This window comes from Anopheles maculipalpis, chromosome 3RL, assembly GCF_943734695.1.
Source record: "Anopheles maculipalpis chromosome 3RL, idAnoMacuDA_375_x, whole genome shotgun sequence".
Lineage (NCBI taxonomy): Eukaryota > Metazoa > Arthropoda > Insecta > Diptera > Culicidae > Anopheles > Anopheles maculipalpis.
Window position 1 is genome coordinate 62158836 of NC_064872.1, and position 25050 is coordinate 62183885.

The 25050-nt window shown below is 43.5% G+C and overlaps 3 protein-coding genes across 3 annotated transcripts in view; all 3 read right to left on the bottom strand.

The window, feature by feature from the left end:
- The window catches only part of LOC126561858 (four and a half LIM domains protein 2), a 108785-nt gene extending 92951 nt beyond the window's left edge, over positions 1-15834 (bottom strand). The window contains exon 1 of the mRNA XM_050218205.1: positions 15758-15834. The gene's annotated coding sequence lies outside the window, so the exon portion shown is untranslated. The remainder of the gene's footprint in view (positions 1-15757) is intronic.
- Positions 1-25050, bottom strand: part of LOC126562617 (peroxisomal targeting signal 2 receptor) — a 491929-nt gene that overhangs the window by 394905 nt on the left and 71974 nt on the right. The window lies entirely within an intron of this gene.
- LOC126562019 (uncharacterized) lies at positions 933-2577 on the bottom strand. The gene is made up of 2 exons (XM_050218429.1): positions 2046-2577; positions 933-1986 (listed from the first exon to the last, which is right to left on the bottom strand). The coding sequence occupies exons 1-2, from the start codon at positions 2575-2577 to the stop codon at positions 935-937; spliced, it is 1584 nt and encodes a 527-aa protein (XP_050074386.1). The 3' UTR covers positions 933-934.

Genomic DNA, 25050 nt, shown 5'->3' on the forward strand with positions numbered 1-25050 from the left:
GGTGCGGAATCTTTCGTCGGTGACCAGTTGAATGGCTGTTGGTTCGGCAGAGAAGATAGAAGTGTGATTAGGGAGCTTGATCGCACAGTTATCGATTCTTGAATTGATCGCACAGCCATCGGAGTTGTCTGTTAAGATATGGTGAAAGTGTTTAAATTTGTTCTGAATCAACTGAGTACCATACACGATACGCCTGATTTTTCCGGTTCCACCGGAGTGTGTGCTTCAGTTCCCAATGTCTTGCAGGAGTGCGGTGATATCAGGGACGAATTCTCCGGTGCGTGGATTGAGCTTCAGTTCCCAGTTTCTTGCAGGAGTGCGGTGGTATCAGGGACGATTTCTCCGGTGAGTGGTGGTGACGATGTGGTGAAGGAGGCAATTGGTCGAACTGGTAAACCATATGTTACTGGTGCTACTCACTTCTCGAAGTTTTCACACTCACGGAAAACAATCTCGATGCCGTAGAGTACTTTGGGTAGGAGCCAGGAATTGATAATATGCTTCGGGGTTGTGCATGATGCTCTAGCTTTGCCAGTTCCAAGCATGTGTAGGATTTTGGATTTGATGTGTGATATTTCGTAACCCGTACTTTTCGGCCACTGCCCTTGTCTACCCTAATTCGCAGGGGCCCCAGACGAGTTTCGCAAGCGGAACGAGAAGAAGAGGCCTGGATAATATTGTCTGCGTACAAGAAAGCTTTGATTTCTGCCGGGAATTGAAATCAAGGAAGCACATAAATGACTGTTCAAAACTTCCTCAGTTTATAATGCAAAAGAAGTAAAATAGCTTAAACATGCCACACAGAGAAGACATAGTTTATTACCGATTAAGTCATGGTCCTGCTGTGTATGTATATTGTGCGGATTATTTGACCTAGAATGTTAACGACTTTCTGAAGCAAACAAAACAAAACTGGAAGTGTTCGGAAAATTTCTTAAATAGGTACGAAGAAACTCTGCTGCACCGACACCTCGGACGCACTGTCATCCATCCGTTTGAAAGATTTTTGAAACTGCTGGAAGCGGCTACGGCGCTGCTGCAGATCCGTCGTCCCAAATGTGTACTTCGGTAGGTCCGGTTGCGAGTCTTTGCGGATCGCTAGTGGTGACTGTGGGACGTCCACTGTGGATGTACGTATCGCACTCATCCGTGGACTAGCGATTCCGACCGGTTTGGTGGCAGCGTGTGCCTGCTGTCGTTCGTACTCATCCTTTAGCGTTTGGTAAGTATCCCGGCGGGATGATTTGTCCTGATGATTGCTGTAGTGCCGCTCGCGGCTGTTGCTAACGGGTCGTTCCTCGAGCGCATCGCGGCCACCCGAAAGGTAAAACCCCGGTTGCCGTTTATTAACCACACTGTAACCCATTTCGATTTCTTTCTGCCGGCTTTTCAGGAAGCTACTTTCGGTCGGTTTGTACAGTGTGGAACGATTCCCTGGGGAAGAAGTCATCTGCAGTGGAGGTGTCGTGCTTTCCCGACCACTAGTATAGCTGTTGCCGTCCTCTTTCAGCGGTTGCACCGACAGGGAAGAGGATGATCGCCGATCGTACGTGCCGGATGTAAAGTATCGCTGCTTGCCGGGTGACAAACTACGCTCCCGGTGGTTGATGAGCGAATCGCGCGAACTTTGGCGTGATTGCTTCATCGCTTCAAGTTTTGCTTTAAACTTTTCCTCCTCATCCAGCTTACAGTTAATGCCGACGTCACGGAACCGGGGTGCGGGCACGATCGTCACTTCCGACGCGTTGGAACCTTTGCGTGAACTGCCGTGCCGTTTGGAATCGTTTCCAGTGCCCTTGCTAAAGAGCGTTCGTTCGAAGCGCTTGATAAAGCTTTCCACCTTCTGTACCGGTTTAGAGGTTTTGAAGGATTTTTTACGATAGGTGCGCGAATCAACCACTACTGGAAGTTGCTCCTGCGAGCTTAGGGAAATGTTTTTCGCGTACAGTGGCTCAAACACGTCCGTCGTTGCAGGGGCCAGGATTTCTGTAAAGAAAAGGAATTAGCTAAAGGCAAGGACACACCAAACCAAGTACGCCACTTACTTGCCGGTCTGGTGTAGGTACCGGTATTGATCGTCGGCTCATCGTTCGTCTCGTTGATCGTAAAGGTTTCGCTGCGTGTGACTGCCTGCCGGACACGTTCCGGCACTTCGTCATCATGGCGTGTGAAGGTGTTCGTGCGCAGGATGCTGGTCGGACGCTTTTTGCCGTCCGGTTGCTTATCGAGATAAACCACAATCGGGGCCGGATTTTCCTTCCCATATCGGCCAGACGATGATCCACCGTGCTGTTGCTGCTGCTTTGATCCACTGCGATTCTGCACCGTTCCGACACTGTTGCTGCTACTACGTCGTCCATTATTAATAAACGACGCACGGTCGGGCTCTTCAGTGATTGTACGGCTGGTTGAGGTTGAGTTTTTCCTACTGCCACTTGATGCCGGTTTTGCCGGTGCCGTAGCACTCTTGGAAGAAGGTGTACCGGTACGCATCGTCCCACGTTCAGTTCCACCGTGTGGTGATGGTGGAGCGGTACTGAGAATCAGATTTGGACGAAACGTTCGTAGGAAGGACATCACTGTTTATCGCGAAAACCTTTGGAGGGAAGTTTACAACTTTACAAAAGCGAGGCTAAAAGCTGGGCAAATGCATCCACCAGAGAAGGAGGAAAGGATATCCAGCGAGAGACACACGAGTTGTGAATGCTGATGTTGGGTAGTTACTGTGGTTGATCGGTTCATTGTCATAGGTCCCCCATATGTGCTCCACCGAAGGCGGGGAATGCACGGGTTTTGTGCAAACGAGATCAACATATTTGCAATGCAAATTTCACGTGCGTCGGTTTTTATAAGGGCATTGTACGCAGGAGAGACACACAGCAATTTGCATCAACCCTGGTAACAGAGCCGATCAAACAGACATTTTGTGATCAATTTCCGGCAATCGTTTAACTTTTAAGTGTTTGACTATAGAAACAAGACTTACTAGATCACACCGGTCATCTTCTGGTTTACTAGATTTGCTGATGCCCGTAAAATTGAATAGTCAAAAAATCCTCAAAACTATGGGGGGACGATTTTGGATTGGATATGAACCCTGGTCCCGTCGTGTGAGAACCGGTGCTATTGTCGCATAACCACCGGATCGCCCATAAACGCAGGCTGTCTGCAGCTTGTTTCATCCATAAAGAACTCACGATCTAGCCTTATAAAGTATTCTTTATGAGCACTAAAAACCGGGTGTTCCGCTGACTCAGCGCTAATGGCGCCAGCCTCTCACACGTCATTAATGTGTACCGATGATGTAGAGCCAGAAGAGAGGATACATGATCGTTAAATACGCGTGTTAGCAAGCAATTTTATGAATTTTATTGACTTCACTTTATTTCTAAAGAGAAAACGAACATTGGGGACCCAGCCCAGCACTGGACAAACAGGTCAACAAAAAACATATATCTCCAAATGGTATGAGGATCACTAAAACTGTTTGCACTACGTTCGGCCTGGCAACAAAGTTCGAAAAAACACAACCTTCCAATCCACGAATGTGAAAACCTGTTTTCATATTTATGATGACTCTGGGGCTCACGACCCGAATCTCCAAAAGCCGGTAACTGCCGGCTGTTTGCGGTTTTGCTGTTGCAAGCCCAGTGGTAACTGGTTTGCATCTCGTGCTAATCTCCAGCAGAGACTCCTTTCTCCTTTTTGATGGTGAGTACCACAAACACTTGGCGATCGATGTAATAGATGCACCTTACACGTGGTTGATACTTACTTTGGGATGGATTTACCGTGCACGCGGGAAGATGCTACGTGAAACCGAGTTGAGTAGTGCGGCTTAACCACATGTTCTAGTGTGATGATGCTACTTCCGGTAAATGTACTTGCAGCATCACCCCCTACCCTCAACACTCGACGCTCACGTGTTGCGTTGGCTACCGTGAACCGGATTTCACACGTTCGAAACAAAACACACCGGCGTACACGCTTGCGAACCTCACGCCGGTCGAGATGCAAAATAGCGACTGCGCGGCTACGGGCTTTTCGAATCTCGGCCGCTGATCGAACGCGACCTTCCGCCACCAGTCCCCGCCCAGTACCGGCGGGGTTGGCTGTACGCGCCTACGCGTGCCACCATACTGTTGCCACTACCACACAGTTAGAGCGTGAGCGTGTGTGGGGGGGTGCCCAGATTAGGGGACCACGGGTTTTGCACCAAACAGCATTATAGCAACCGATCGTGAGAGATCAGCAGGAAGAGTGGAACCCCAGAACTTACCCGGCGTAGGTCGTAAGTGTGTGGGAGCTTACAGTGTATCTGTGTGTGTGTGTGTATTTTGTCCCTTGTTGCGACGGAAACGGAACCATTTGGGTAGTGGGTCTTGCGCTAAACAACAAGACAGAGACAAGAGACTTTTGGGTAAAGAAGGTTGTCTGTAGCCGAAGTATAGGTTCTGTCCCTGGTTTCGCTCCCTTTACCGTGTATATAAGTATATGTGTTCCGGTATGATCTCATGCCATTTAATTTCAGGTTAGCTTTGGTACCGTATCCCGGAACACCGTAGCTAACCGAACGGCGGATAAAAGCAATACGATAGCAATGCTTGAAATGCTGTCCGCTGTCCACATCGGTCTGTAACTGAATTGCGGTTAGAAGACCGTACCAAATCGGGGTGTTGAATCGCATCTCCGGTGATTGATTTGCATCGTTTTTGGGAAGCTTTCATCGTTAGTGTGGAAGTTCGGGGGTTTTTTCCCCCAGGGTATGGCCGTACTTGTCAGTGAGTCTGAAAAACGCGCGTTGCGTCGAGTGAAGCACAGCAGGATATGCGGTATGTTTATCCGAAAGGTTGTATGTTTTTATTAAAACTCGGCTGCGCTCAATGGTTATGGCGAGAAGAAGTTGATGTGCACAAACAAACGCATCCGCATCGAGGTCATGTTATGGCGAATGTTTGCACATTGCTTGCCGGGGATATTCATAAGCAGGACTGGATTTCGTTTCTAGATATTTCTTCTTCTGCGCAAAGTGAGATCTTGCTCAGGTGGACGAATGAAGTAAATGGTCTGGAGGCTCATTAGGTGCTTGATTTGTAGCCCGATAGCAAATGGAACTCTTTTAATACCTTCCAGAAGGATGGAATGTCTTGAGGTGTGCTATAAGTGACGGAGGGTATTTACGATCTTCGAGACACGAGATATTCGAGTGTCACATATTATATATCCATTAAACAAATGAGATCACTTCAGAAATTGTTTGTAGTTAAGGTGCATAACCTTAACCTACTCCATCAACATCAACACAGGTTCACAACTCTTATCGGGTGTTTGCTCTTCTGTCTGCAGCTATACTGTCAGATGCACCATAGATAAAATTAGTGTACATCTATCAGCTTACAAGTATGAAATTAACGCAAAACACAATCGGTGGTGAAAGGCCTCAACATACACCTCGATAGGGATCTTTATCCGCTACGATGCGGAACCAACCATGCACGATATACACAATGGCTGTGGTATAAGATGATGAATAGTAGATTAATTGCCCATTTCGCGATTACCGCACTTAACGATGATTGCAAAGAAAAAAGCATGGCAGAGACCCGGAAAAGGCAGAAAAAGCAAAATAATGATCCCCGGTCGGTCGTCTCCCATTTTTCCTCGTAACACTTTCCTCCGAATCCGTTAGCGAATAGCGCTTTGGTGAAGTTTTCTGATTAGACGTAAGGCCCCCGGAGTGATGCTTCTTGAGCTTCTTTCGGGTGGCCTCAATAGTAGCGAACAAATATCCGACCAAACCCTCCGGTACTGTGGTAGGAAAGACACGAAGAAGTGCTTCTTGTGGTACATTCGCATCCAAGTGTTCCCCATAGGTGTGCGAAGAACGGAACCAGTTTGTTGTGTTTTGCTGTTTAACGCGCGACGTCTAAGCATGAGCTTTTGGAGCGGTGGTTGAATAGCACGTCCCAGGAGAAGACATCTCCGTTTGGTCGCTGCCATCGATGAGGTCATCGTTCCTTAAATTACATTACAGGTAGACCGAAGAAATACGCAAAACGAGAGGAAGAACCATGCTCAATCCTGTCCCCGGTTGGGTACACTTCATCGCGATCGCGATCATTTGAAGATCATCGGAAATGCTCAACGGGCGTACGTACACACAACGGAAACCGGTGCTCTCTTCTTCACCGACCCGAGTTGGCTTTAATTGGGCATCGAAACTCATTCCCCTCTTCGTTTGTGTGCCATATCTTTTCACTGACCAGGTTACCTGCCAGGTTTCGTCTCCACTAATTACACCGGTTTGCATGTGAATTTGAGTCCGTTCAGATTCTTCTCGTCTGTGGACAGGCTTTCTTACTTTCGCGGTGGGACTCCCGTCAGAGATCGTCGGACGGAGGCGTCGGATATAAATAGTTCCAAAGTACCGGATGATGATGATGGTGCCGGCGAAGGCCCCTAGGCAATGACGTGAGCTATAAAATTGAACTTTGAATCATGCTTTCAGAGAGCGGTTGGGTACTTTCGAAGTTGCGCCCACGCTTGACCCTCGGTGGCTTTACTTTGCGGTACACGAGTGACGTTTGGAATAAAGTTGTGAGGTAATTATTGTGTTTTACCTCGTAGTGTCGCCACTCTTTGCTACATCCAAATTAGCTTAAGTTGTCCCGAATAGGAGGAAGGAAGGAGTAGACACAGTGTTTAAATGGTTATTAGTGAATGTGAAACTTGATTTATGGCGTACCCCAAATCCTACATTTCTGATCAAGATAAAAGCAATATCTAGAAATATGGGTCATTGAGGTAATGTGTAGATGATCAGGTCCTGGTCAGGACAAATGTTGAAAGGCTTTGTATTAGCTATATTTCTTAGATAATCTAGGATGTACATTTTTACTAGATTCATGGCATGGATTCACGCAGTATAACCGGACTTTGTTGTGAGTTCATAGGGCAATTATTAAGATACAGAGCCTTTCAGTGGAAAGAATGCCTTCAAACAGTCCAGCTTCACTTTCTTAGTAAGAAGTCTCATTATCCAGCAAAAATACGTTATCCAGCAAGGCTAGTACAACTAATGGAAAAATCATATTGAAAAATTCGAACAGTAAGATGCTACTACCAAATCACAGGTTTGTACGATGTAAATCCCCTGCTGTAAACATAACAAATATTCCCAAGTTCCCGGCCACCAATTCATTCTGCGCAGCTCAAGAATCCGGTATCTCTGCAAGAAGGAAGAGATGACTGTTTGGTCTCAAGGATTGGAAGCTGGAAATGGGCGCAGTGTGTGTGTGTGTGTAAACGACCTTCGCGTGTCTGACATGCCACAACGGCAGGGTCAGGCTACCTGTCAGACACTGCTGCCACCCGGGCAAACGATATTTCTGCCCGTTTTTATGTCTCGTTTTATTTTTATTATTATTTTGTTTTTTGTTGCACCACACCTTATCACCTTCTTGCAGTTTAATTTTCCTCCATAGCTCGCTCGGCAGAATGCGAGAATGTAGCACAGAGACAGACAGATTACAGTCGCGGTCGGCCCGGATGCACGCACCCGGTTACCATTTATTAACCGCTTCGCCCCTATACTCATCTGTTTTGCAGCAGCTTCGTCTCGGTGTGATTTAATTTGGTCACGAATAAGAGTGGATTGGTGTTGGTGTTGAAGCGGTGGTATGTACTTAATGCATATTTGCATTGCTCGTGATATACAATGGAGAGAGAACATCTTAAGATGCATACCAGATGCGTACGTTTGTTTGGGAATCGTCCTACTAACAACGGAAGGCAACTGAATGTCTATCTTTCCACCCAACGAAAGATGCAAGGGTGGTTCATACGGAGGACTTAGTAATTAAATTGTAAAACGCTCTAAACCAGTTTGGAACGTAAAATAATACAAATGAATATGTGTCATTTTGGTGATATATACACCAAACTACAGCCAGCGATACTGTGTAAAGCAGCCTATAAGACAGAGAAAAACTTTGTAACTAATTTATATTGGTTGAATTACAATTAAAATACTTCATACAATGATAGTAAGTAAGAATTTACTAAAAATAATCAAAAATAACAGTTTCCTGAATAGAATTGTTTGCTATAAAAAAAAGCTGTAGCGCATAAACGACATGGGGAGACGATCTGGATGAAATTTTATCCGGTCCCTTCGTCTAAGCAAAGTGCATCATTAGACAATGGATGTTTTTAACAGTTTGGATGTTTCAAAACATTTTTTATAGGTATTCGTTCGCTAAATGCTGATTTTAATTTTTGAATATTTTTGCAAACCTCTGTAACTAGAGAACTAACGGACAGGTTTGTAAAACATTGATTTTGTTGATAAGATTATTCCGTATTGACATTATTTTCATCCTCTTCTTCTTGGCTTTACGACCACTGAGGTCACGCCGGCTTACTAGGCTTGCCGATACCACGTATTTCGATAGTCAGTCCTCACTACGGGGGGACGAGGTCCGGATGGGAGTTGAACTCCGGTCCTGCCATTTGAAGATCGGATCCACTATCGCCAATACCACCGGCCCGTCGAATTATAAAAGATCATAAAAAAATTGAAAGTTAGGTTTGAAATGGAAGGGCAAATGCTGCTCCTGAAAATTCCATTATTTTTATTTTTGACATCAATTAAAACTACGTTTGAGTTTGAGCTATGTAACCAACTGAAAGATTATCGTTTCTTCTAAATTAAAAAAAAAAATAATAATAATTTAATTTGAAACCGATTTTCAATGCCGGCGTTAGTTTGACTGTTGTGGAGTGGTACGGTTTGTCTGCTAGAAATCTCCTCAGGATTTCCTTTTACAAATTAAGATACGAATAATTTGATAATGTTCAGCGACATCAAAGGCCACAGTTAAGCTCAAAGAATTAAAAATTGACAGGAACAAACCGGATATAAGCATCCATAGTTGGTGGGCCTATCAGACTACGTTGTCAGATCTATTTGAATCAGGCTTTTTTTCTAGATCGACCTGGAATAGCTCCTACCAGGTGGATCCGTTTATCCTGCAGTCAACGCATTGGGACGGCGCGCGTCACCAGTCACCCAAGATAGTCGGCGACGATTTGTCGTAATTCTTTCGGCGGATCGGGGAAGCACTACTGGATTGCTGGACCGACATCCGTAGGGCAGGCCAAAGACTTACAGGAATCTTCTTTCTAAGAATTCTTTAAATACCAATTGGGATTGTGGCATTCCTTATTGTACTTATTTGTGACATTCCTAAAACCTTCCAAAAATAGCGCCCTCAATCAGATAAATTGTATGACAAACTGTTACAAAATTCGAATTCGCCTGTGCAAAACAGTTGCAGTTGCTTCATTACTGTTCACCAACAGTAGTTTGGTAATAATTAATTTCTCCCGTTTATTAGCATGTTCATTTGCACTTGGCCAACATATACTCCACACTATTCCGAGTTGCGAAACCCTCCCCCATTCCCCATCTTGCACCGCGGTGTGATAATGTTTCACGTTTAAGTCAACGGTTTTTATTGCACTCGGCACCAAACCGAACGAGGCACGTAAAGCTTCTCTTCGTATCACGTGTGGTCTGGCCTTTACTGACGATCAATATTCAGACGCACACTCTGTGAACGTCAACCGTTTTCCGCATGTGTGATGCACTCGACGGCCGTACTGCTCGAACATGTGTTCTTAGCACGAATTTATTGACCAATAGCTGTAGCATATTGATTGTTTATTTATTTTGACTGTCCAACGGAAAGCGATGGTTTCAAAACCTTGAGCTTAACAAGACAGTGTTATTGGGTGTGTGCGTGTGTGTGTGTGCATCTGGATGCTGTTTAAATACCAGACAGGACAGGTAGTTGTGGGCGCCATGAAACCTTCCCTTGGCATGCCGGAAATGAATCTTCTGACCCACTCGCCGGCTTTTCGTGTTCTCAAGGTTCCTGCCGCGTCCGGTGTGGGATGGTAAATTGAGGGATAAAGTCTCAATCCCGTCTCAAATTCTCGGATAGCGTCTCGCTTTAATTTAGACCCTTTGCTGTGGCCTGCTGGCTTTTCAGTCTCTGTTGCTCCGCTGTGGTGGTACGGAAATGATGCATTAATTCGAAAATTATCCCCAATTTTAGCCTTCGAAACGGGATGAGAAAGCACGCTTCACTCTTTTGCTGTTGGCTGGTTGCATGGTGGCTTTCCACGATGCTTGATTGTGTTTTTTGTTTTGGCTCTTTCTTTACACGGCTTACTTTCAGGGCGTCGAGTGTGCATGCATCTTCCCGCGCTCTGCACTCAAGAACGATCGTGCTTTTCTTTTTGATTCTCAAACGGTGAAATGGTGAAGCTGAAGAGGGTGCAAAAGGGAAAAAATGCGGGAGAATGGGGATGTGAATGAATGGCTAGCCGTACCAAACCAAACCAGACGGTGGATTCTCCATCGATCGTCGGTGCGAATTCGCATAAAACTGATCACCCCAAACCCCCCCCCCCCCCCCCCCCCGCGCGGCGGTGGTACGAGAATGTACGCTGAAACACTAAATATACCGTCGAAACAATGTTGCTGCTACTGGCGGTGTGCAGAAACCACCGACGCGCTCGTTTATCGCTTTCATGTTATTGCTGACGATTGTTTCTGCTTGCAGGGATTGTAGATGCCCTTTTTTGCATGTGGTCTGTGCTGCAGTTTTCTTTTGCCGAGGGGCACCTTTCGGTGGAGCGGTTGTGGATGCCACCATCCGATCGATTCCGTGACTTTGAGGGTAGGAGATTTTCCAAGAATAATAACAGAAAAAGAAAATAAAACACAATTGTGGACGCCGGGGTGGGTTTTTTTTATGTCCGGAAGGGAGTCACCGGACTGTTTTGAGATACAATGGAATACGAATACGATTGGGTTGTCGTAAAAGATGCTGCAGTAACTTCACCTGCGTTAATGATGTTCATTTTATTTTTGGTACTATAACGGCTGTTTTTATAATGTTTAAAGGTTTTTTTTACAATACAAAGGTAAGCCGTAAAACGAAACGATAAATGAAAATTAAATAGTTTTTTTTTTTGTTATTTCTTTAGGCAAGGCCAGGCCGCGGTTAAATAGATTTTCCTTGTATACAATTCTATGATCAATACTAATTGATTTAAGTTATAATTAAATAATTAAATATACATAAATATACATAAATAATTCTTTTTTAGTAACTACATTATTATTGTTTTTCGTAACTACATTTACATTTAGTAACTACATTTATTTTTTCTAGATGGTTTTTAGTTATTACATTTTTATTGAGGCTTTGGGTGTCTAAGACTTCTTATTTTTTTATTGATAATGATTTAATGCATCACTTTCTAAGCACGCAAAATGTTACAGAGTTAAGAATGGCTTTTAGAGAGGATTTGTTTATTCCTTTATTCATAGAGGCTGTGAGTTTGAATAACTACATTTGTCACAACTTTTTATAAAAGACTGTGATCCCAGTCAAGAGTGATTTGATCAGCAGCTTGCTAGTGGTGGATTTAATCCCTTGGAGTCCCTTAGTTGAATGCCTCTATCACATTAAATAAAACACTTTGTGAATTCGGGACAGTTCGCGGCCGCTCAGAACCCATTTCGTTCAACTCGCCTCTGCAGCTTGCAGTACTTTTGCAAAAAAAGTTGATAAGGAAAAACTGAGCTTTGGTTTTAAAAGCATCTTTGAGTTGACGAATACACCAGAATGACATTTCTATACAAAACCTCCAACCGAATCCATACACGAACGAGTAGTGCAAGTGCTGTTTCCAATGGTTTTGTGCCTTATAAGGGTGATTAATCGAACGTTTGAAAGTTACGCCATAATGAAAGACATACTGGCATATTTTACAATAAGTATTAACAAGAAAGCGCTACGACTCGAGCTTTCCATTGGGTTGCCTGTCTAAAATCATGAAGTAGAACTGTATTGTCCTATACTGTAATAATTAATTGCCTTAATAGAGTGATTCGTCGGTAGAGACGGACGTGTAGCCAATATTTCACATGGCAGAACGGGATATTTAATATCAAATTGATCATCTCCCTATACACAGGACAGATTATTCAGTCAGATAATATATGGAGATAAATGTTGCTATTTTGTTTAAATTAAAACTCAATCAAGTGTTTGTTTTGTGTTGCGATTTCTTTAAATATTAAAACGAACATGACTTTTATAACAACCTAACCGTACTGCATTCTGACTCTAATCTTAAAAGATGCCTGCCCACAACCTTTGATGAGTCATTCAACGTCTGAAGCCAAATGGTATTACCAGAGACGAATGTTGTACTGCAAGAGGAATGCATTTGAAAGCCGTTAAGATGCAACCGCTGTTACATTTTTTGTAAATAGCGTGTAAAATTGCTAAACAAAATTCTAACGGAGGCAGTTTTGGTTTTGTTGATTGTTCTGTAACTAATTGGGATTCTTTTTAGCTGAGAACACACAAAACTGTCCATTAGGCGATCATTTTAGAGCTAGATTTTTTTAGCTAAAAAGCATCTGGGCAAGTATCTTCATATTCGGTGCTTTGATCTGTGGTCTGTTAAATTTGAATGGGGCATTCGGATCAGCTCAAAAATAAAACATTTCAGGCTTGAAAAGAACGGTCCAGATAGGATTCGGATTCATGGTACTGCTGTGTGAAAGACCTGCCTTGCCATCGAACCAGATAGAAAGCGGCTGAATTATTTTTTTTCTTTTCTTGTAATTGTGTTCACATTCTACTGCTTAATTGGTTCCGTTTGAGGGTTTTTTTTCCTGAATTCTAAGAAACAATGAAAAAATTACGTGTCGTAGCGTGACATTTCTAAGCAAAAACTATAAAAAACATATACTGGAAAGAATCGAAATACCTTCCCGTTCCCATCCGAACGAAACCTGCCCGGGACGTAAATTTTCTCGCATTGAACTATTTACGATCCTCCTTTTATGGTGCTGAAATCCGCTGTTTATTCATTCGTACCCGTGCACGCACGTTTCTGTGTGCATCATGTGACTCACAGTTTTATGCGCTTACAAAGCGACATTGCTGCTGACGATGGTTCCGCGTACAAAGCGGACTGCGAAAATGAAACAGCAACAGTTGCAAAAAAAAAAGTGTATCATAATTAATTAGCCCATTCGCCCTATTGAATTGTTGTTACATATATGGTTAATATTGCTCCATTATACACTCACCGGGACTCTCGCAGTGTCCCGCGTACACAGATTGTGTTCCCGGGAGTTCACCACTTCCCAGGTTTTACGGCCATCCAGCCTAACCAGCTCAATGTCATGGGGCAGGCCCACAGCAATGTGTCAGCAGCACGTTGTATCGGCTTTGTCTGCACAGCCTTCGTGTGTCTGGTTATGGGCAATGGTGCTATTCGTTAAAGTGCAGCACTGATGGGCTGCGAGAAAACGCTGAACAAGTGTCCTCGGCTACTTTGTTTTCTTCGCCGGTTGGTACGTTGGTATATTGGCTAAAAGTCAATGCAGGTGAACGAGGCCGCTGGCTGTCCTCGGCGACTTTTGTGTTCTCTCGTGCCGGCACGTCCACAAATTGTTCCACCCCGATTGGTCTTGAGCTGAACCGCTTCAGACACACGCATCCAGAAAACCATGGTGGGGTTAGGTGCACTTTTGTACACTGGCCCTTTGATCTGTCACAAGTGGATAGACACGAATGGTGGGATTTTGTTCCCGCATCTCGTTTTGCATCCACTATCTGGTACAATTAATTTAAGCATTTTGTAATGGTCGTAATAATGGCTTCGATTTCGTTGCAGAGAAGTGGATCGGGTTTAATTTTTTGAGCCTGTTATTAAATTGCCAAACTTTGTAACCATTTTTGACAACCCTCTTCTTATAGTCGATCATAATAAAACGATCTCACCACAAGTTGGGAGGGAAATGACGAAACATATTTATCATTGCACTAATCTGTGAGAACTAAGCGCAACACATAACACCACAATTATATTTATGGACGCCCAATAACTATCTCTCTTAAGCTGAAGATGATCTAAGTCGAAAATTGTTGCAGTCTGATGAATCTCCAGCGCGATCGTTCCTCATTTGACGTAATTCGATTACAGCGCGGTGCATATTTTGACAGGCATCAAAGGGGAGCATTGAAGGTGAATTCCAAACATTCGATGTGATAGCAGACGGGCATGGACATAAGCCACGTAGCCTTCGCTAAGTGATACTAGCGCAGCAAAATTATCTCACCTCCGCGACCCGCCGTGTGATGGTGATTGACAGTGAAAATGATAGTGATAAGTGTAACAGCAACCTCCGGAATGTCTTGTGCGATAATTATTTCTTCCATTAAAACATGTTCCGCAAAAGTGTGTGTGTGTGTGTGTCTTTTTGGTTTCTCCCTCCAGCGAGACCTTCCTTCGCTTCCAGAATGACGGGCCGTCGTAGATCAAAATCGGTAACGAGTTCCGTCACCCAGCAGTTGTTGCTGTGGCGGGTCGCGCAAATACGATTGATCGACCGCAAAATTGTGCACGCAAGACGTTAAAGAGGCCCGCCCGGGGAAATCGCTGATAAATGAGTGTCGATTTGTATGTGGCCATAGCAAACAAAAAAAAAAAGACACACAAAATGACACCATGTCTTCAGAGAAATATCTTCATGAACGTTGCGTATCGGTTGGCGATTTTGAGTTGAGACAAAATTTTGCGGAAGTCCCTGAGGTAGTCCGACCCTGAGAACGAAACGTGCCTCACTGGCGAGCAGAATGTCACCCAGCGTGCGTTAAAAATATTTATGAACCTAAACAAAAATGGCGAAAAAATGTCTGCCACTGTGAGACATTGGGACTAGCTCAGACATATGACGTCATGTGTGCACAAAAATTGTATTCAACCCCCTGTTCCGGACCCGGTGCTTGGATGTTTGTGTGGCCGAGTTCGAGCGTCGGGCGAAATATTTGCCACACCACATTTGTCCATATGCGGAATACAACGACAATTAGTGCTGGTAAAAGCGGCAGCGAATCGTTGGGTTGCATTCAAATTGTTAGTCGCAGCCGTCCGTACGTCCCAGGCCTCCGTCCGATCGCTACGATAACGTGGTCGTCCCATGCTGCAACGATCCGGAACGTGCGCATATCTAATAAACCGGGTCGAGTGCCACAACAAACGCACATGGAGTTGGTGGTGCATGCCGTGATCGCTACTAATTGTCCCCTCCGCCATTGTGAGGTGAGCATCTTCGGTCCCGCGCAGCAGAAGATGCTTGTTTGTGGTTCGTGTAGGTGGGTTTGTTGTTGTTTACAAACGCCGTGGCCCGGTAGGTTCATTATCTTTGGTGAGGAAGTTGACAAAATCGCCGAGACGCTGCTGGCTCCCGATTAATTAGGAGCCGGCGCGCTCTAGCACTGGCAGCTCGGCATCAACAGCATCATTGGCGCGATAATAACTGTGCGCTCAATGCTTCTATGAGATCACTGTCTCGATTAGGAGGGTGTGGAAGGCAAACAAAACAAAAATAGCTCAAAAAGTGGGTGATGACAGTAAGCTGGTCGCACTTGATGATGGCGATCATCAGCATCCCTCCGGGCGTATCAATCATAATTGCGAGTCAGTGATGTGACATACCGGAGATATGAGATCAGATCAGCTAGATCGCACTTGTATGATGGAAGATACTGTTAGGGGCAGTTTTGACAGCTTTACGGTCTTTAGTTGGGGTCTAGTCGAAAGAAGATTTTAATGCATAGCTTTTGAAACTCCCCAACATCTCCCCAATGGTACCTACCTTGTCCGAAAACTGATCGCGAGGCGTGCGCGAGATGGTCAGCGCACCCAGCGACTTGGCCAGATCATCTCCACTGTGCGATAGGGTCAACATGCTGTAATGTTTTTGCTTTCCTCGCCCCGTTGGAACAGGAAATTCTAGACACGCTACTCACAACGCTTCACAAAAGCACACGCGTACACTCACACCCGGGGCAGCAGCAACGCTTCACACAAGCCTTCCGGTTCGATCTATCTCGCTGAGGCTCGTGAGCTGTGTGGACCGCGCGGGGAATCGAGGACAGGTGAATCGAAAGGTTTACTGAAATTATTGGGCGGAACCGGCCGCGATAAATGCTGCGAGAATGTTGTTCACCCTTGGGATATAAACACAGACACACACACACACACACACATACGAAAGCATACGGGCTTATTCAAACATACACTCAAGGTGGATATCTTTTTTGGACACTTGTTGTTTGTATGCCGAGATTACGTACGGTCGAGACACTTCACACCGGAGCTGACCGTTAATGGGAGCACTTGAATCACGGCACATGTACACAAGGTGCACACACAGACACACGAATTGTTCTTGTCGCTTAATTTGAATTCACTCGATCGAACTGCGGAATCACTTCCAGAAGAAGCACAACAATGGTACCACCCGTTTCCGGTGTTGCAAATAGCCGAGACGATTGAACCACACACACACACACACACACACAAACAGAGCGAGTCGTCTGCGGCTCTTGTCGATAGGTTTTCGGATGCTTCAAAATTTTGCAAAACAACCGTCGGATTCACATTCCACGTGGAAAGAAATGGGCAAGAACACGCACCAACTCGCGACTCGAAACACAACACATCCGCCTCGCTGGAACGGTCTAGGAGAAATGTCGCTTTACGCGCATATACGCGCGGCGGCGGAGAGCGAACCAACTCCAATAGACACACAACACACACACGCACATCTGTAGGGTCGATCGCGGGGGGAGGGGGAGCAAACAAGCACCGGATGAATGATGGTGAGCCGGGGTACACCGAGTCTGCAACACTTAACGCTCCACAACTGTAGCTGGCCGGCTGGCAGGTTTTGCAAGGAGTTCGCGCATACGCGCACTGTGCACGACGGCGGTCGTACAGACCACGCGTAGACAGCAGCTTCTACAATCACCGCGACCGCGACTTAGGGCGGAGTTCGTCCGGTTGCAAGGCCTCACTCAGGCTGTGCTAGCTCGTAAAAAGGACTCCGGAATCTGGTCCGGAAAAGTGACAGATGGTCAACTACTGGTGGCTAGAGTCGGGCACGTTGACGCGTTGGCTGCTGTGGGCAAACGGCAGGCTCTAGCACTTTAACCTGGTGGAATCTAGACAGAGGAATGTGCTCACGACGGGCTGGCTACGGCACCACAACAGAGAGCGAGAGTCCGATCAGCGAGTCTGGAGCCCTCTGAGCCTAGCCGGCCTATGTCATGCGCGCCACCGTGCGTGGGAACCGGTTTGGGCTAACGTTGCTCTCTCACCGGTACAAAGGTATGGAGAATTCCGTGGGCTTTTCTCCCACCTGCGCACGAGAGTCGTGTGGGCTTCGTGGGCTTCGAAGGGGTTGGGGGGGAACGACAGGCGGTGTTTTCAGGCGATGATCTGATCCGGCTCACTGTTTTTTTTTTTGGGCTCGTGCAGTAGGCGTCCCAAGCATTGGCAGAAGTAGGCTGCACAAGCGTGTATGATGGTGAGCGTGAGAGAGAGAGGCTTTTTTTTTAATCTGCATCGGATCGGTCGAGGCTTGTTGGGCTGTACGGCGCGCAGCTGGCAATGGTCGAGTCATTGCCGGTGGGCATCATAGCCGCGGATTAATGCGGGCCAGTTTCGCGTAAAACGTGCGTGCCGGTGTGTGTTTGTTGGTAGCCAGAATCGAGCGCCCGGCAGAAAGAGTAATGGCGATTGTGCGATGAGGGAGAGACAAAGGCACGTTTTCGGAGAAACAGAGGGAGAATCATTCCTTCCCGTAAGTTGTTCAGTAGCTTAAAATGATCGTAGTTGATGAATGTGTGGCCAAAGAACAGATAGCGATCAATAAAAAGTTAACCGATTCTAAGCTTACACTCGATCCCGATAAATGTTTTGGTAAATGGTGAAGTGTTCGTTTAGCTTATCCGTTTTCGTATATAGGCTTTCGTATAGTAGGAATTAAATTATTTTGACGCAATTGGTGTCATGGAATGGATCAGGTTGAGGAATTATATGTAATTTTTATATTAGGATTATTTTTTAGCTCTGCAATATTAAGATGGCTTGATCATTCCTGGTTTTCTTAGCTTCATTTTAGCCTTAGCCATGCCCTTTCAAATAGGTTTTTGTGACATTTTTTACGAAGATATTTGGAAAAGGATGATACCATTGTATCAATCAGGAAATATATTCTGAATATCTTTTTGCCATTCTGAATAAAACAAAGCTAAAACACGTTAGTCAAGAAAACAGGGACACGTTAGACAATAAATCACTCAGTAATTGATTAATTATAATCATTACGGCCATGCTGTTTTTTTTTTATAAAATGATCAACTGTTTGAGACCAAAGTATTAAATAGGCATTCTTCATACTTATTTGATTTTTTTTTATTTAATCATTTGGACGTCTCATTATTACTTTTTTTTAAACCAACACGGTCTAGCTTGTTTATTTATACGTTAATTTTAGTTATTTCATTTGTATGATTTTTATTTGTTACGGAAAATTTCAAAAAATTCCTGAATGATAAAAAAAGAAGAGGTTTTTTTACACTTTCGCCAACTGATTGTAGATTTTTCTACGTCAAAATTAGTGAAAGCAATAGTTTGAAAAAATAATGAGAAAGAAGCTTGTTTTCAGTTTACTTTCGATTAGAAAAATAAGTTTTTCCATAGTTTATTATTTTTTCAGAAGTTTCCTCGTGTGACGTTTTTGTATCCGACTTTGAAGCTGCTGCTGTCGATACTTGTACTTGGTATAATTTAATTCAAAATTTTTCAGATTGTTCATTAGTATCTGAACTATCTATAGAAATTTGGTTTTGTCCATAAGTTCTTAAATGATTGCTTAAAAATTAAAGGTCTAAAAAATGTTACTCTCAAAAGCGATGCAAAAAGTAAAAAGGTGATGGCGAAAACTATCATGATTTTTTATTTGATTTGATAGTTGATGATTGTTTTATAATTGATGAATGGTTGTATTTGCTTTGGCCAATTATCATCCGGATGGCAAAACGAGACTAAGAATCGATTTCAAGATTTATGCAACGATGGGAACGTGTTTTCAAAATGTTCAAATTATTTTATTTATTTATTATAATTATTACGGACGTGCCTTATTGTTGAGATTGTTCTTAACTGGGTGTTTACATGCGTTTTTAGTAGGAATTTCCGCCTACTGATTAGTCTTATCCCGGAAATACTTGGTTAAATGTTCAACTTACTTTAACTGAAAAACGTAGGACTATTCGTTGAAAATTTGCTTTAGAATCTCATTTTTACGTTATGCTATTGTATGGTGTTAATCTATTGTCAGACACTGTATGATTTCCTTACTAATTAGAAAAGGGTCAGCAAACATAACAAAATTTTAGTGTTTTGTTATAAAATAAAATTTCTGCTTTGCCTAGATTCTTACTCGATTCAATCAAGTTTTTTTGAATTTAAAACCACATGGATAAAACTATTCTACAGTCCCGAACTGTACTACATTCTCAAACGAATTGCTTGCAACATTACCCCTTGGTTACAACTTGCCGGCAGTGCTATGCAAGCTCCTGAACGCAAACTTGCCATTGGCGCTATACAGTGCTTACCTGTTAAAGCGTCACCAGTTTAATTTTACAATTTTGTAACATAGATCTTTGCACCTGAAAAACCTTTTTTAACTGGGAGTATCCAAAACTAAAGACGTGTGGGGCAGGGTAGTGGACTACGCATTGTTTGCGACAGCATAAATATCTAACCACCTATAATTATAGTTTTACCTTTAACATAGGTGTTCCAATTTATGATTAGGTAATATTTGCGTATATTTTGTGTTTTACCTGCATGTGAAAATAAAATAAAAATACTTGCGTTGATTTGTTTCCCAAAGGATAGGTAAAAACGTTACACCTTTTCAAGTACTTTATAAGCCACGCGGTTTGCAGTGTTCTTCATCATAACGATTTGAACCGTTGCAATAGTAACATCTGGTGTCGCTGAATCTTATCGAAATTCACGTGGGGCAGAGTAGTGGACCTGCACTGTTTGCGACAGCATAACAACTATCCAGCGATGGAGAACACCTTCGAGCACGCTGCATTTGAACGAGCATCCTCTCCTACTCGTCTATTGGAGTTCAACACGATGTTTCAACAGCTTTACGCATATCGGCTACAAGAAATTATGCTGGAACAGCAACAGCAGTTGAATCAGCAACATGAATTGTCGGGATCGGTAGAAGCACCAGCAATGACGCCTCCTTTATCTCCGTCAAGCATCAACGAGGATCGAAGCATCGAAGATTCACCGTCGGAATCGGGAGGATCATCATCATCCTCGAGCAAGAGGAGTTCCGAGCCCCAAAAACATCATTCCCACACGAAGATTCGATTCAATCCGTACCAACTGCAACGCCGTCCAAAGCACTTGTCTGCGATCCAGGCAAAGAATACAGTTGAGGTGGAGCTAAACTACAACGAGAAAATGATCCGTAGCTTTAACCGTTCGACGGAGCATCGCACACCGAACGAGATTAAACGACTAGAACAAAATGCTTACGCTGGGCGCATTTGCAGAGCAAAAACACGGGCACTCCAAACGCTACTCCAAGCGGAACACGACGAAGCAGCGGGACAGAATCAATCCCAGAAGCTGTTCGTAGCGCAGAAGCGAGTATACGTAAACGCACTACAGCAGCTGCTCGGTTTGCCGCAGCGAAATTTGGCTGCAGAATGGGAGACGGTTTGGGTGAAATATGAATGTTTAACGCCGGAAAATAAGGAATTGTAGATGGGAAATAGTAATAAGCGAATATTTATATTAGTTTGTACAATTTTATGCAATAAATCGACGTATTTGACAAAGTAATAGATTTTTTTCTTATTTGAAGTTCTATATATATAAGATGGATTTTATTAATGGTTGAACTTTTATCGAATTTTTACCTGTCTTTATAATTTTTTAAAAACATTCTTCTGCATCATATAAAAATATAGGAATCTTCCCTGATGTTATTGAGAAACGAACCCTGCATTACGTGTGCGTTACGCGCCGATGCAACACACTAACTCCCGGTAACGCTTCCGCACAACCCTTCGAGAACTTTCCTTAACGGATGGGATTATGGTTTAAATTAAATAGTTCTTTACGTTAAACTATAACATAACCATTTTAAGTAGAACAGTTGGTAGATTTTTCATTTATTTTTTTGCTCTCACGTGCTGGAATTATGAGACATACAAAGACAAAAATAGCAAAGAAAAGATATATTTAGATATTCCACACAAAAACAAAACAAAAAACCCATTGCACTCAAGATTGTTGCCAAAAGAACACACTCATACATTCACCCAACAGTACATACCTATGCTGCACAACACTTTATGTGGAGGGGCATGCAACATAACAATCAGCGATCGTCTCGGCATGCGAGCTCTATGACGTCATTGGAAACAGCTGATTGATGATGAAGTCAAAGCATTGTATTATTTTTTTACCATTCTGTGCATTATTCTACTTAATTAACTATTTTTGTTTTAAATTACATTTTTTTGTTTTGTTTACATATTTTTGTTTTAAATTATATTGGTACAGTCTTAAAATTCGAGCGTTTTTACGAACTGAACATGTGGGCCAAGGGATGATTTTTTCTATTTAAAGTTAACTTTATAAATACACAAAACTGAACAAACTATTGCATTTTTATATGATTACTAGGGGGTGTTTATTATACATTTTTTCCTCATAAATGTAGGGAACAGAATATGAGAACGTATTTGTATGTGCTACACACATACACATTGCATTGAAATCTTATGGGTTGAACAAAAAGTTAAGCGCGGAAAATTATTCTGCGCAATTCTAATGGACCTGTTACATTGCTTGATTTTGGATAGAATATAGATTTTCTGTCAACATTTATTTTAAGCTTTCTGTGCAATCGCATCGTTGAAAACATGTGTACAATCGACATGATAGAAAATCCATGGAATACCCAACCCCAAAAGTAAGCAATGCAAATAGATCGCTTGCAATCGCAGAGGATCGCCGAACCCTATTTTGCGCCTCTGGGTCGTTTTTACAACCTCTAAGGCCATGCCGGCCATCGAATGGCTTACTAGACAGCCAATACCACGTAGTTGAGTATTCAGTCCTCACCACGGGGGGACGGTCCGGATGGGATTTGAACCCCGGTTCGGCCGTTTGAAGACCGTCGACGCTGTCGCCTATACCACCGGGCCGCCCCAATGTATGTATGTGCTATGAATTCAACGTGGTCTGTGATTGCTACTAACCGGACATGTTATCCACGTTCATGTTTTATGCACTTGTTTTGCTGTCCCGCTTCTAGGAGGCGTATCTCAGTCTTCAAGAAGGCACCTCACGTGACTGTTCTGACAGAAGTGAAACAGCATAACTTTTCGTCCCACCTAATAGTAGCATCGCGCAACATAACGGGCACGGCGTTGCCCGCTCGCACCGCGCATCATCGTTTCGCGCTGTTTGTATTATTCGTATTTCGTTCGTTGCCGGCGACGGTTGTCCCTTGCGTAGATTCGCTTACTTTCTTTCATCTCGCTCGTGCTCCTTCTCGCTCTCGGTCGCTAGTCGAGTAAACCTGTGCGTACACTCTCTGCCCCGGGGTGTTTTTAGTAGTGCTGACCTGTGACGGTGCATCGTTCTGTGGCGGCCAAGTACTTAAACTCCAGTTCCAAGTGTTGTGGATACGAAATAGGGTGAGTGTGTTTTGTATATTAAACTAACCAACAAAGTAAATAGCTTTTGTTATGATAGAAATACGCATACAGGGTGGGCGCCATCTCTCGCTCGCTCTTTCTCTCTTTGTATCGTTGTTTCCCGGTGCGCACGCTTACTACCTACTTCGTTTGTGTTAGCTTCACTGTGAGTGTGTGTGTGTGTGCGTTTGCGTGCGTTTTTCGTGATATCGCGTGAATGGTGTTGCGGTGCGTACATCGCCGCATAGAAACAGTGAGCATCAACCACCAACGCGTACACACACACACACACATACACTCCACTGCGTCGAAATACCGCGTGCTCTTGTGCAATCGGAACAACCTGTCAAACCCATTTTTCTTGTATGCGAATAAACGAAAGCACAAAGGGACAAAAAAGGTTCTACCCCAGAGGTCTGTGTCTACGGACAGCAATAGAAAGCGAACCTTAGAACGCATCGGCAGAGTGGTGTGTGCACATATAAAGCAGTAAGGCAGTAAGCAGCAAAGGTCGTCACCTTCGGGAAATGGGGAAATGTGTTTTGTTCCCTTTTTTTTCTTCCTAGCGGCATATCAAAGTTATCGTACAAATTCCTATTAATTATCTTCACAAAGAACTGACCAGGTACAGCCTAACTGGTGGCGCCCCTTTTTTCCTGGTGTCCTTCAACAGACAGGAGTCTTCAAGGTCTTTTTTACACACCAACTCGTACTCCGTTTGTTGTGTGTATGTGTGTAAGCGGTGCGTGATGCCTGACCTAGAAAGATAAAAATTCGTTCAAATTTTTCCGGTCTTCCGTGCTTTTTAAATTATTTTTTCGGTTCCCATTCGGCCTGTGGGTGGTTCAATTAACGGGAAGGATGGTGTGGTGGACGAGGTGCATCGATCGTGTTGCAACTAATCAGCTGTTTAAACTGACAGTTAACAGTGATGTGCCCTATCTCGTTCACCGGTCTTTGTTGTTTATTCGTCTCGCTCGGGCCGGCTCTCAGACACGATCGAGGATTGGCTACTGCGGCAAAGGTGCTGCACGATCGACGAGGGTGCGTCAAAGCTGTGCAACGCAATTAAGCTTATCAAAAACATGATTACAACCCCCCCTTCCTCATTTCCCTTTCCACACACACACACACATAATCTACTGAACCGATTTCTTCTTTCTTTGGTAGAATTAAATAATATTCTTCCATCATTCCGATTCCGAGTGTGCAGGAAGGCTCTATCGGAAAAGTAATATAAAAATTCACCCTCTGGCTAGGCTAGAGTAGGCTAGATCAAGTAAGGGCTGCACATCCACAAAGCACACGTTCACATGTAGCAGTAGCAGAAGCAAAGGCAAAATATAAACGAGGAAAGATAAAATAGCTGCTCGTCTTGCACTAACAAAAAAAGCTCGACTCTCAGGCCCGGCACGACCACGAAGCGCAGTGCAGAGACAAAAAGGCGGATGGAAATTTCCACTGGGCCCGTCGTGCACGTCTTGCACACTCCAAACCCTACCACCACCACCGCCACCAGGCCAGCTCGCGGTCACGCGCCGTACGATCTCGGGGTGGCGTTTGTGCTTTGGGTTGGATATGTAGTGCCCGTTTTTTCTGTGCAGACCAAAACCGTTTTCTGCATAGGATTCCGTTTTTTGTGTGTGTAAACGCAACCAGCACCGTTTAAAGATTTCTTTTCGAACAGAACAGTAGCGATCGTTTCTAATGATCACGGGAATGGAAACTATCGATTGAGCATAAGGCATTCACATGCAGCGAACATGAAGCGAATTAAGAAATTATTTATTTTATTTCTACCTTGAATGATGAGCCTCATTTATTTGAATATCGCTTGATTAAAGATCTCGTTGGTTAAATTAAAAAAAAATAAAAACCTTTTTGATTTACAAGACCAAGCAGTTCTTGTACATATTAGTGATTTAAAATTTGTTTCTTTCTATAAATAAGTGAATTAAATTTAAATATTAGTGATATCGGTCTCATGCTTCTATAAACACATTATTGGAAATAAGCACCTTCTGAACTTTATCCCTCTTGACTGTTTATTCATCTGTGAGTAATTTAAATTTAAGAAACTTAAAAATGGCGTACCAAAAATCCCAAAGAATGAAACGGTTACAGTATAAAGAAAAAAATATTTTAAATTTATTAAACCTAATGTTTATTACGGTGCAGAATAAATTAATATTTACCTTAACACTACAACTACCGGACAAGTAATTTGCTCCATTTCAGTACCTTTCAGTCATATTATTTGTGTGTTATTAAAACATTTATAACTATCTTAAGAACTTCTATCCAACAATTCTTTTAAATTTAAAATTAGAAACCTCTTTTTTTAATGCCAAAA